The following is a 14,075-nucleotide window of genomic DNA, read 5'->3' as shown; positions in this document are numbered from 1 at the left end:
AGCATGGCAAACTTGAAACTGTAGTGAATCTTAGTTCCAACAAAAGAGTGTTGATCAGTCTAAAATAGGAAATTGGACGAAGATTTTTTACGTATCTCTCGATAGGCATAGCTTCGCCCCCAGGAGGCCTGAAATTGGTCCTGTAGCAACTTGTCAATGCAGCAATTGGCATGTTTGTATAGCGAAGTCGCTAGGCATAGTCGTCACGTTACCGCCGTTTATAGATGTCTTCGCTGCTTCAGATACCAGCTCAGTTGGAGTTTGGAATTGGCGCTGTTTTGCTCTCACAATAAGCGACATTAGGATCTAACAGTACTTAGTCCTGATATTCGTATTGAAAGGCTACCAATACGAACTGAGGTCAAACACTCTATGGGTTTATACAATCAATACGCGAGATATTATTGTACGGAATTCATCATGCCACATCGCCTGTGCATTCAGGTTGGCCTGATTACTTGTTTTGACGCAAGAGGCCGACCACTACCAGTATATTAGTAGGCCTGGTATTCTACCAACCACTAAAACAGCTTGAAACATGGCAACTCAGGGCTTGCTTCTCCTCCGCTCTGGCGGAAGGAGCGTTTGCAATCTTTTCCGACAGTCCTCAAGACGGATTACTACAAACACCTTAAGGACTCTACCAGTTGCTTCGTTGAGGACAGAATCACACGCAGTATCCGGAGCCCACGGGACGTACGGCAGCGGAATTAGATGCCAACACTCGCAAACGCACGAGACGGCTTCCACTGGAAGCAGTGATCTTGTACAAGATGTAGCCATGAGCAACTCCAACTCGCGACTTTGCATTACCTATGCTGATGGGAAGACGTATCAGCTTCCGTACGTCTACCTGAGGGATAACTGCCAATGCCCTCGGTGTTGGCATCCCAGTACACTCTCTCGACAAGTGCTGATGATGGACTTGGACATCAACATAAAGCCATCACATGCTAAGGTAGGCCGTCAACTCATGCCACCACAAACATGTATGCAAATCTACCAGCTGTCAGGCAGTCATTCCAGATTGATGATACAGGCCTACATATATACACACGCACATGTATGAGGTAATGCTGGTACAGTGATAGCCCTGGTACGATTATTGCCCCAATCTGCATTACTGCGCACTGCCTACTGTATTCTTGGTACACGGTAGGAGTTATATTAAATGTACCACTTTACCTGATGTCAGCTGCACTTCAGAGCTGTTGTTTTCCATCGTCGTATTCGCACTAGACTGCATTCTATTGCCTCGTTCACTAATTATCTATCTACCGTACGTTTACAACAAGTGCCATTCATCTTGTCACGTCCGTGCGAACTACCGGTAGCTATGCTTCATCTTTCAGGTCGTACAGGATGGCAAGGGTATAGAGATCGCATGGCCCGACGGCCATGTCAGCCCCTATCCATCCGAATTTCTAAGGGAGAGGAGTTTTAGCCAAGAAGCGCAGTCCCGGCGCGTTGACACGTATGGTGTTAAACATCAAATGTGGGGTGCTGAACATAAAGACAAAATGAGGAAATATGACTTTTTGGACGTAAGTTAAGACGCGGGCGCAAATGTACAAGTCTCATCTTATTAGATTTCTATTAAAGCTCGGCTCTCATGTACCATGTGTTGAAGAATTTCGAACGCCAGTGAAATTTCTGCGGCATGCAGTAAATGGGCGGCTCATGATTTCAATGAGACGTGTGGTTTTTCGAACAAAAATTGCTCCCATGAAGACTGTATAACTCCTCCAAAAAGAAAAAGGATTGTATTTCACAGTGTTGAACAACGTGCCAACTATCAACACTAGTAATCGTGTTTGGACGCTCTCAGAGGCACATTTTGTGGTCAGAGTTCATTTAGCATGTTAGGGCTATAATCACTCCGCTCGTGAACCCAATCCCACGGGAAAATGATTCTTGACAGCTATTTCAGTTCTGCCCACCAGGATACCTCTTGTGCGGATACATACATATTGACAAAATCAGACATTCCCATAATTCAGCCTTTTTCACAAGTGGGCTTTCTCTAACAATTTGCCATTTGCTATTAGTGACCATTGGATCACAATTGCTGGATACGGTGAAAATCGAAATAATATTTATAGTTGACATGTAGATTGGCCCTTTAATTGATCTGTTGACATTGATTAACTGGTTTGCTATTGATTATGCTCCCCCAATTAACCGCGGGATTGAACCTTGGTCCATGTTGTCAAAGCTCTGGCAAATATCATGTGACAGGTGGTGCCTACACAAAAATACCCACTTTGATACCTAGTCTGTCACTCATTTTAGATAATAAACAATGATCGCGTGTTTCTTGACTGGCTGCTTGAGATGGAAAGATGTGGTCTGACCATGATCCAAAATGCCCCAAGAGAGATAGGACAATTGGAACAGATTGGGGCTCGTGTGTGCTTTCTTCGGAGGACGAATTATGGGTAGGTGCAAGTGCTACATCTATGTCTAGGGTGATAGGGCCTATTTGACAAATCTATGGCTGTCTCTACAACATCGCCTATGCTTGTGGAATGGTATACACGTTCTACCAATCCTCGGAAGGGTGGACCGTACATTGCCGTACGTGTATGTCGAGATTAGAAAAAAAAAATAAGCTGAAAATTTAGCTTGATGTAAATTTATGTTTCAGTGACACGTTTGTTGTGAAGAGCAAGCAGGATCCAAGCAACCTTGCATATACAAACAAAAAGCTTGGATTACACTGCGACCTGCCCTTTTACAATTCCGTACCGGGGGTAAGTAGGCCTATCATCCGCACACTGACGTGGAGGAGCCACAGAGTCTTGATCGTGTAATGGCTGAGCTGGAGTTACATTTAGAAACAAAACTTGGTCATAAGCACATTGGTTGTGCTTTTGATTTATCGCCTATGACCGGCGTGAAAGTAGGTTTAGCGTTGATCAGGTTGGTTGAAAGATGGATAAGTGCCAAGTTTGAAAGTGTGAAAGCATTTACCTTCCTCTCGCAAGGTCTGATTCCAGGAGAGCATTTTCGCAATTACATGTAGCATAATGTTATACTCGTGTATTTTCGTTGCAGATTCAAATGTTACACTGTGTTCGTAACACATCAAAGGGAGGCGAAAACCAGTTTGCTGACGCGTCGTTCGCTGCTACGCAACTTCGTGAAAAGAGGCCGGACTTGTATAAGGTGCTAACAGACACATTAGTTGATTTCTATGACATGGGAGTCGACTATTATAAGTATCACAAGATTCACAGACACCCAATTATTAAGTAAGTCAAAAGCATCGTAAATAAAGAGTTCATTCGAAAATCATACTCAAGTGAAGCATATCGTCAATGATGACTTAGAAAGAAAATCCTATCACAACATTAACAAAATAACGTTAGCCCGAAAGGCGTTGCTCATTCACTTCGAGTTCGTTCTCAAATTTATAAGAAACACTGCTTTTGTCCCTCCTCTATAGACAAGCTAGCACTTCCTGGGATCTAAGTGGCCTAGGGAATAAGAGATAGTCTCTCCTTGAGCAATACAGGTATACGGTGTGTCAATACTGTCTATGCCAAACCATATCTTCATCTCCAGGACTTACCATGCTTAACCTTCTTCATACTTCTTTTGTACATTTAAAGGAAATATAAAACCACCGGAGTCAGGATGATGCGACCAAGAAGTTATCATGCTTCATATACTGGGTGTCTTCCACCACACGCTGATATGTAAATGATTATGTCATTTCTATCTTATTCTAGTAGTATTCTTTTTCGTCTTCGCCTTCTTCAATATTCAACTTTACGGTAAGATTTTCAAACTGATATTTAACTACAGATTGGACTACGAAGGCAATGTTCTTGGTATCCATTACAACAATCAAGTGAGAGATAGCTTCCTGAATATCCCACTGGAAAAGGTGCAGCCATTGTACGAGGGTATGAAAATGCTGGATGAAATCATGTACGACCCGAAGAACAGAGTAGATCTAACACTGAAAGAAGGTAATCGACAGAGCTAAGACAAGACAAACTGACTTTGTTTTAATCAAGGTTTTCTCGGTGGTTTTATCTTGTGGTGTTAATACTACACTGCATGTGCATGTACACGTATACCACTTTCATGACGAGTTGATACGATATACATGTATATATGACCCGAGTGGATCTGGCACTGAATAAAGGAGTAAATGCGTTTGCTCAAATGATGGCGTCACTTGGCGACGGAAAGCTGATTTGTTTCCAGTCAGTGTTTTCTTGGTGGATCTGTTTTGTGGTATTGAAAAAGACAGGCAACGGTCATTCGGGACGTAACGAGCTTTAAAATGCGGAGTTCGCTTTATATGAGTTTTGATTAACCTAAGTGATGCAGGGTGTCATGTAGTAACTGTCAGGCCTTTTCTTTCATTGTAAACACTGGTATGTCATATCCTGCCAAAAAACAATAATTCACCATGATTGGCAGTTGGCACAGTTTCCCATGCTTTTAGCTGGGCACGACCTGACGTACCCTTTGATCAGGAAAAAATATATTCAACATGAATGACAGTAAGGCATTTTATATTAATGGACCACAATTTACTGTTTCATTTACCCAATTGACCTAGTTGATAAATAGGCACCAAATTGATCTAGTTCTGCAACATGGGTTGTCAATTCTGAATTGCCACATTCCGATGCGTCCTTGATCGACGAGGTTGTATCATTATACATGCTAAAGGGTGTCGGCAACAGGCGTCACTAATGACTAGCTATCAATGGCGTGTTTTATACATAGGGCTATACAGCGCTTCTACTGACCAGTGTATTAAGCGCTTTCATAACATTTTCCCGCGCTACATTGTGGACAAACGAATAGCCTGCGAAGGACTGAATGTCTTGCTAACTAGACTCAGCCTCCTTATACTATGAGCCTTCTCATTCCAGGGAACATCGTGGTGTTCGATAATATTCGCATCTTGCACGGGCGCAATGAATACCAGATTGGAAAGTCAGGGGAGAGGTTTCTCGAGGGCGCTTATATTGATTGGGACACGGTCAAGTCAAGGATCAGGGTGCTGAGAGAGGAGCTGGGCGTCAAGGAGTGATATGACCAAATACAGACCAAGGAACTGTATAATGGCATTTAACTACATGTATATAATTCAATCGGCAATAGTATGACCCACACCACAGCTACACACACTGTAGACTTGGTATTCTTTGATCGCGCCGGACTTTATGACACCTCACACATTTCGTATCTACTGAGTTGCTCCTAACGATCTTCGAACGAATGGATTTGAAAAAGTACGTTGTACATAATACAATCATGTGTATGTAAATTTAGTTCGACACTCCGGTTTTCATTGAATAATACGATTGTAAGATGATCAGTCATTAAAACACTGCGAGATGGGTTTTGATGGTCCAGGTACGGCGTCATGATCCGACGGAGCGAGGCAAACTGCGCAGTGTGTGGTGGGAAGAGGTGGCATGTGGTTTTTGCCATGGCTGGCACAGGATTATGGTTATGGTCATATTTTAGTGTTAAAACCTCACTGGCCGAAGGATCAATGGTCTCAAGGGTGTACATGTACATGGGGTGAAGAAGACAGTCTGCGGTTGGATACCCCCGGCGTATATACATACTGGTCCTGGGGGACAAAACCTTGACAGATAAGCCGAGTTGAAAGGATGTGGCAGTGAGTGTGCCTGGGGAACCCCTTCGGGAATAAGTGATATTTGTTGCTAATAAATATGCAAAATGCATGTAATATATATGGTGCTAGCTTTGATTTTATATGTTATAATTATTATTTTAGTAAGTAGGCTTACCCAGTTAATCTCGCATTACACGTGGTATAAGATTTTTAGGATAATAGTGTACGTAGAGCCTACTATCGTCTTACAGAGAGAAAACAATGTATTATTGAAAGATAGTTCTGATATCAAATAACAATTGACGAGTTAACAAATCACAGTCCGAGTTATTTCTATTCTTTGCTACGATGTTGTCTTGACACTTGACAAAGCTATCTGATCTGGCCAAAGCTATTGGTACTTGGCTGACCTTTTGTCACTGAACTGTAACAGTAGTTGACCGGCTTTATTTGAGAACCCAGATGTGCCGCCTAGATTCCAGATTATCGATTTTCGGAGTACCTCAATATCTAACTGATGTGAAATTTTGTAGAAACTCGACTATGACAAGGTTTTGATCTGATCTGTTGTTACCAGAGTGAAAAACTACGTCCTACCGGCCGTCATTGGCCATTTCTGTCGCTGCCATGCAGGACAAAGCTGAATTTTCAGTTATCGAAACCTCCCTAGAACCATCCCGACTAAAGATGGGATGCTCGATACTGACCTAGACTACCCTGGTATTACGAAATCCTGTAATCATCCCCTCAACCATGAAAGTCGCGTAAATGGCACTGGCGGGTATTACTGGAACACTGGTTGTGCACTGTGCATGCAAGTTGTGAATATCTTGAAGACAACTATAATGAAAAGATTACTTCAGATGCCTCAGGATAGGCAGGGAAAAGGGAAGCTTCATAGGACATGAGACCTGTGGAAAAGTGGTCACAATTTGACGACAAGGCCCACAGGCTAAAATGCCATATTGTAGACGCTGAGACGTTGTGACCGACTTGGTGACAGTCGCATCCAAGTCATCACATACTGGCTTAACTGTAGTACGAGTTTCGGGAAGTGGACATCTCAGATGAGAACGATCCAAACGGCAGATTCAAATTAGTGGCAAAGATAGTCCAAGATCTAGGCCTCTCAGGCTACAAATCTCTGAACAATCATCTCGACCACCAAGCCTCCAGCATTTTATCGATACCCTGGCTACATTTAAAGGGAGGACCACGAGGTGGTGGATGGCCAACTCATGGGGACTAAATCTACGTTCACACCAGCAGTCCACCATAACTATATCATTGGGACTAATGAGAGTAGGAGAAATCCAGCCACTCCTGGAGACACATTACACATTCATCAACAGTAGAAAGTGAGATTGACAGGTATGATTGCTGAAAACAATAAATTTATTAGAAGATATGAACGAGGAATGCAATTCATACTACAATACAAGATACAGCTTTTTTAACTGCTTCTAGACACAGACAACTGAGGACTTTACTTCCCAATTGGTTCTGTCTAATCTGTCTCATGGCCAAGAGGAGATTCATTTAAAGGGACACGAAGATTGTTGGACATACAAGCATCTAAAGCATCAAACGGGGGTCAAGCCTTGCTGTTGGATCAAGGGCACCTGCCAAACGAACAAGTCTGTCAGCAGCCAAAGAGTTGCCCACTGCTCTTATTGAGAAGGCCGTACACTATCTCCGATGTTTTATACTAGCCACGGGACAGGACAGAACCAAATGAACAGTATAATTCGATGTTGGTTAATCAACTACAGTGGCTATGCAGTGACAACTTCAAATTATTTTTAGCCTTAATACGCTGGTCCAGTTCATATCATTTTCTTGTGGCTAAGGAAATAAATACTCCTGAAGTAAAGTTATTACGCACGCAGATTCGCCAATACTTTTCTTCTTTGTAAAACAGTCTACATAACTGAATTTATACACAGTACGTATTACACAATTGAACATTTTCAAATTAACAAATCCATTTTTTTACTTTTGAATGACCAATTAGGCTTTTCAACATGTTCCTGTTTATCAGTTACGAATGCATAGGACATATAGGAACATCGCCACAGTTTGCAACAACTTGGAACACGATGTATGGTTCTGACCCGGTGTTCAAATATTCTCCCCATCTTCACCAGCCAATCAAAACATCATCCCCACCATCACTAACAATAAAATAGAAATTCAGCCCTTATACATCAACCCTATTCCTCCTGTAGATATCCCCTTTGCCTAAGCATAATCCTGTGAGAGATTATCCGCCACAGATTGATCAACAAATTATTCCTGGAAGCACGTCATCTCCAGTGCATCAAAGACCACAGAAATTAAATATACCCAACTCACTGATGACTGTTTATGCAATGTTTGCCAATATTTTGGCCAACAGGTGTCAAACAATATTTTACCTTTCAGATTTAAATATTTCAAGGTCACAACAAATACTGACAACATGAAGTTTAGGTCGCAACCTTGGAAATGTGATCAAATCTGATTCGAGAACATTAGCATTTTAAAATTAAGGGATAAAACAACGGCATTCATGTTCTAACTTCCCAAAGTATTTCAAAGGGATTGCCCCCACCGAGCAAGTCTTAAAAGAAGTCTTATGTTAAGTCACTTTGTCAAACATTCCACGGCATTGTTGCTGACTTAGCAATGGCACATTACTTCCATTTTCAAACTTTGTCCACACCATGTCCCAAGTTTGAAATTTTAGTCCAAACTCTAGCTTGCATTAGCTTGAACGCTTCTCTGCATGCTTTTTCGTATGTTCCTCAGCATTTTTCATGAATTTTTTCTTGTCCTTCGTGTATTCTTCAGCTAAATCTCCACGTAGTGGATGCGTTGGTTCAGGTTCTTGTACGAGTGCAAGTAATGACATAAGAACTGGAAAAGAAAGAAAAACATAAGGTTTGCATACACATGGTTTTCGAGAGCTTACTTGTAAGGTACAGGGGAATTGTGTACAAAAAAATATAATGTAAAACTAAAAAGGGCTGTTTACCGAAGGGACATTCCCACCCCGATTTGTAATGCATGGGATTGGGAAAAGAGTAAAATTGATCAGCTTGAAACTTACAGGTATGATACCTTGGACTGAGCTCTTTTTAGTCTATAGTTGGTATAGTAGGCATATTTCCTTTGGCAAAATACAGGTGGGATAAGTCAGAGCACACTTTTCGTACCTTGATCTGTCTTAGTGGCAGGTTTCCAATTTTCTGCTGAAATAATTGGCAGGCAAACTTGTCCCTTCTCATCTATGTTAGGATGGTATATTTTTGTTTTGAATGTCACTTTAGGTGGTTTGAATGGATACTCCGGTGGAAAGTTGATTTCTATTCTAAATGCTCCTTTGTTGTAAGGGGGGAACTCCTGAGGAAGAAGAAATGCAAATTAGTGCTTTAGCTAATGAGTAAAGCAGGCCAAGCACCCTGCCTTTTTGTCCATTTTTTCCTTTTGCCCTCTTTTTCGCAAGTAGCTAATGCATTTCCAGCACTGCAACCTGCCTTTTTAGGCTTTGCCCATCTCAGATTTATCATCATTCATTCATCTAAAAGAAACTTTGTTCAATACTATATTGCAAATAATGCACAAGAAACACTTAAAAAGCGCCCCAACCATAAAAAAAAACTAGTTCTAAGTGTACTAAACAGAGACAGGTGAAATATACGTACTGGGAGTAGAGTTGCTGTCCATGTCAATATATTACTCTCATCAACAGTGATGTCTTTAATTGTGGCCGAGTGTTTATCAAGATCTTGTCTTTCCTGAAAGAGAATGCACAATTTTTATCAAATGCCTTTATTTTTACGAATCAAGGTTATGGGAAGGTTGCATTAATATCAATGCTCCCAAATTCATCATGTACTACAGCGCACACTAGGACCTAACAGTAAGTTGAGTAACAGGGAAGAGCCAAGAGGCACATCAGACCAGTCATCAGATTGCGAAAAAACAAGCCGGTGACGTTTCCCTCTTTCAGGTCAAAAACATGTAGATTCATACTGACGCCATTAGATGTACATAGTAAGGTAAAACAAATCAGCACGAATGAGATCGAGAATTGGGCATGGACTAAGTTATTTGAGGCACTATTTCCATCAAATTCGTCACCTTGTTCAATCGCCTAGTCGCCGCCATCTTGTTTCCTGATCACGTGATCTGAATATTCGTAGTAGCCGCTATTCACTATTCTATTGGACTAATGTGCGTCATGACCACCGCTGCCTGAATAAGGAATCAAATAATTAAACTACACCAAGTCTCCAATAGGCGTCTCTGTGGGCGGACAGTCGGCTACAAACGAAACGATACAATGTCTGTACGAGGAAATCCGACATTGTATTTTTACTGTAATAAATCGACTGGGAAATTCGAGCTCAATGCCCCCCCCCCTGAAAACGCCATTCTCCCATGCCATTCGCCTGGAATTTTTTTCAGGCGGAGCGATCCGTCGTGGCCGATCTGACTCGAAAGTATAGGATTTAGTCACAGCCGGTCACATGACTAAGATACGACGATGGCTGCAACCCGGCGATTGGCAAAGGTTAGGAATATAATTGCAAAATGAACGTCTACACAACGATAATTATCAATTTTGATGACATGTACATCTTTATCATACATACGACGAGATACTTACCCGAAATTTGCAAGAATGAAAATGTGTGTCCGTTGTAAAAATGGGTGTGATGTGTGTGTTGAGTATTCCGTGATGACTCGGGTACATCTACATGATGTATGTATAGGTCTATACATGGTCGTCATGCGAAATGTATTCGTTAACACACTGCACTGAACACGGATGTGGAGGAAGTGTAGCATCGTATGCCGACTAACTAGACGAGAAACTCTATGCTTTGCTTATTCGTCCATTCATCCGTTGAACAGCTGGAGCCTCGCCCTTGGGAGTGGGAGCTGAAGGAAGCTGTTTAAAATTTAGAGTTGGGACTCTCTCTAAGTCTCTTTCCCACCCCTCGCCTTCTTTTAGATTTGTTACTGTTGGCTAATATTTCTACACTAACTTATAACTTTTCAGGAACTGGAAGAAATAAGAAAAAATGATGGCAAAGTTTTCAGAGCGATAGAGGTGGATGAATCTAACATCTTAAAATGGGAGGGGATGTTGCAAACAGTAAGTATTTGGGTTCCGCTCCAACATGCTTTGTTGTAATGTAATGTTGTGACACTTGTGATGGTGAGAGATGTCGGTCATGTCGGTGTTCCACTGGTGCCAAAAAGGTATTGTTGAAATTGTCGGTTGGTGACCTTCCAAATAAACCAGATGAATACCGTGATTGGTTTATTATTCGTTATTATAATTTAGTTCAACCTTTTTTTTCAGGACCAGCCCCCATATAGCAAAGGAGCTTTCAGGATAGAGATAATATTTCCTGCAGAATACCCATTCAAACCACCTAAAGTGACATTTAAAACAAAAATATATCATCCTAATATAGATGAGAAGGGACAAGTTTGTCTACCAATTATAGCTCCTGAAAATTGGAAACCTGCCACCAAGACAGATCAAGGTGAGAAAATCTGAGAGTCTTGCAGGAATAGACTGCCTTTAGGCCTGAGAAATTCATACCCAACTGACGGTATTAGTTGTCTCGCCAAACACCGCAAGGGTGGAGCTAAAATGTAGCCCAAAATGGAGGCGGCAGCTGAGGTTTTGTTACAGAGTTTTTAGTCAGTGTAACCGTATTATCTGAAAAAATGCTATTGATTTATTGCTGTTTCCTTGCAGTGAATTTGAAAAATCTGAAGATGCCATCACTATAATTGTTTTCTTTCAGTAATTCAAGCCTTGGCTGCCCTTGTGAATGATCCTGAACCAGAACATCCTTTACGTGCAGATTTAGCTGAAGAATACACAAAGGACAGGAAAAAATTCTTAAAAAATGCTGAGGAACATACAAAAAAGCATAGCGAAAAACGTGAGGGTGTATGAAGAGGATGTGAATTCCCCAAGATGCAGAGAATGGAGACTTTTGATCAGCACTGAATGTGATTGTAGTAAAATCTGTTTTCAAGCTCTCAGGGTTTCTTATCTTATGCCCCTTTTAAGGGGCACAAGATAAGAAACATAAAGCTTCTTTAGAACAGGTAATGGCAATGCTGTTAGTACCCATTATGTGATTCGCATCATTACAAGTGTAGGTTTCTTTTGTTGCAGAAACGTTCACGAATTGCAAAAATAAACTTGCGCCAAATTTTGGTGATTTACGGTACTGACCCTTGGTACAATGTATGACCATGCCCTGCAAGTACACTTTGTTGCACTCTAGTCTTTTTCTGGTCGTCAGTCTCACATTGTTGGTGCAATCATAATTGTATTACATTTTGTTCTAGGGGTAAAGATGACAGGAGAACCTTACTGTGGAAATGGCTGTCTTTGTGGAAAAGAGCAATCCTGTGTCATGAATAGATAATTCCATTCCTGTTCTTACATTGTAGGACTACCGCAGAAAGCAGTGCAGCTGATAGCAATTATGATATAAAAGAATTGGCTTTAAAGCTTTGCTTGTTGTGTTCATTAAAACATTGCACATGTTAATACATTATCTGTGATTTGGCAGTCCAAATAGTGCATCTTGGGAGATGGTGAACTTTGAAAGAATTTGATGGCCAGATCCTAAGTTTCATATTGCCATAATTTTCTCTTTTTTTCAATACATGTAATGGCTTTTAGCTGCTTTGCGTCCAGACTCATCTTAAAATCTTATAGAAACTCAAGTACAGTCATTTTGCTCTGCAGTGTGTTTACTGTTGAACACCTTGGTGGACACCTCTTCAAGCAGAACACCATATCCTATCAATTAAAGACACTGGTTGTGGACCCAAAGTGTATTTCAATTTGGCCTTTGCGAAGGAAACATCTCTAACGACAGTATTTCCCAGTACCAAGGTACACCTGAAGGTGAAGGTGATGAAGGTACTGAGTGGTAACAAGGGAAATAGAAAAATGATGTTGAGGTCGCAGAGTCTATCAGTAACAATGTTGGTCATTTGAGAATGAAAGGTGGTGTGTCTTGCATGTCATTTAATACCTTGTATACTTGAAGATGTAAATCAAACAAACTTGGGAGTCTCTGGATCACTTAAGACTTTAACTAAGCTGCTTGTAGCAAAGCAACCATATATTTATCAAATGAGACAAAAGCTGGAAAGTACATGTACTGTACATGTAGAACTAACTTAAATGTCTAGGATTTAAATATTCAATGCATATTGTGGTACCGGTATAGAAATATGTGTCAGATTTAGAGGATGAAATTTCCCGTTTAGATTACAATGTATACTCAATCTAGATAACCACAGTTTTGTAAATTGCTGATAAGATGGACCGGTATGACATGTCTGTGCCTGCACTTGTAGATGGTAAATGTAATGAACATTTATAAAAAAATTTACGCAGCCATCCATTTTAAACAGTATATATGCCTTAAGAGTCGGAACTTATAAACCCCCGCCTCCCTCAAATAATGAAAATCTTCAGGTAAATGAACTGTGAGTGTCCCTCACTCTTGGTATATCAGCTTAATCTTGATAGTATAGATGGCATCACTTTTGAACGGATGAAAATAAGCTCTGAACTTCAATATTGGTATCCGTTGTCAACACAAGATGGTGCCTGGCAAAAAATGGCTGCGGCAGCAAAAGGCCATAGTCTGGTGGGGTCAGTACTTCAGCATTTCCATAACTAAGTACAGCTTCAGTGATCAATATCAACTTAATTGAAACACAGGCATTTGCTAAGGACTCTATGATTCGAGGGACTATCTTTCCGTTTACACCACAACCCATGCACTATGTCCACGATATACAGCTAATGTACGCCGTGGTCATCTACTCCATACCACCACGGCGTACATTAGCTCACATGTACATAGTGCATGGGTGGTGGTGTAAACAGAAAGATAGTCCCTCGAATCATAAAGTCCTTAGTAACTACCTATGGATTGAAGCAAAACGTTGGACTCTTCACTTGGTCTTGTTTTGCGGGGAGAGGAGGGAGATGAAATTGGCCCAGAGTAAGGTGCAATAAATTCACCAATTACGTCAATTTTACAACATGAACACACAAACATTTCTAGCTTAAATTATTGTTAGTCTTTCCTTCCCTCTGTGTATTGAATCCGCCACAGATACGTTGTCATTACTTTGTGAAGTATGTTCACTGCACTCTGCCTTTGCCCTGTGAATCTTTTACAGTAATTAAAACGTTCATATTTTCATAAAGATTGTTTTCATTTTCACTGACCTTCTGTCCCTCATATCAGGATCTTTGAAAGGACTTAGCTTCATTCTGTAAGCAAAACTCGTGAAGTAGATCCAGTAGAGTCACATTCCAAGCAGCTCTTCTAAATTGACAAGAAGAAATCCTACCGGTACACTTATATAAAGTTGGAGAGCATTACAATTCTCTCGTCTTAATACTAGTATA

At 40.9% G+C, this 14,075-nt stretch overlaps 3 protein-coding genes across 3 annotated transcripts; 2 read left to right on the top strand and 1 right to left on the bottom strand.

Moving 5' to 3' along the window:
- Positions 1-435: 435 nt before the first annotated feature.
- On the top strand, positions 436-5,930 carry LOC135483175 (gamma-butyrobetaine dioxygenase-like). The gene is made up of 7 exons (XM_064763811.1): positions 436-958; positions 1,353-1,544; positions 2,293-2,438; positions 2,648-2,753; positions 3,058-3,254; positions 3,811-3,977; positions 4,899-5,930. The coding sequence occupies exons 1-7, from the start codon at positions 539-541 to the stop codon at positions 5,057-5,059; spliced, it is 1,389 nt and encodes a 462-aa protein (XP_064619881.1). The 5' UTR covers positions 436-538; the 3' UTR covers positions 5,060-5,930.
- Positions 5,931-6,991: 1,061 nt separating this feature from the next.
- LOC135483179 (ubiquitin-conjugating enzyme E2 L3-like) lies at positions 6,992-9,857 on the bottom strand. Its single transcript, XM_064763813.1, has 4 exons — positions 9,740-9,857; positions 9,301-9,393; positions 8,812-8,998; positions 6,992-8,512 (listed from the first exon to the last, which is right to left on the bottom strand). The coding sequence occupies exons 1-4, from the start codon at positions 9,764-9,766 to the stop codon at positions 8,361-8,363; spliced, it is 459 nt and encodes a 152-aa protein (XP_064619883.1). The 5' UTR covers positions 9,767-9,857; the 3' UTR covers positions 6,992-8,360.
- Positions 9,858-9,985: 128 nt separating this feature from the next.
- On the top strand, positions 9,986-13,870 carry LOC135483176 (ubiquitin-conjugating enzyme E2 L3-like). Its single transcript, XM_064763812.1, has 4 exons — positions 9,986-10,172; positions 10,665-10,760; positions 10,971-11,157; positions 11,425-13,870. Exons 1-4 carry the CDS (start codon positions 10,146-10,148, stop codon positions 11,577-11,579), a joined length of 465 nt encoding a protein of 154 aa, XP_064619882.1. The 5' UTR covers positions 9,986-10,145; the 3' UTR covers positions 11,580-13,870.
- The last annotated feature ends 205 nt before the right edge of the window (positions 13,871-14,075 follow it).

This window comes from Lineus longissimus, chromosome 2 (genome assembly GCF_910592395.1).
Source record: "Lineus longissimus chromosome 2, tnLinLong1.2, whole genome shotgun sequence".
Taxonomy (NCBI): Eukaryota; Metazoa; Nemertea; class Pilidiophora; order Heteronemertea; family Lineidae; genus Lineus; species Lineus longissimus.
This window is presented reverse-complemented; position numbering and strand designations above follow the sequence as displayed.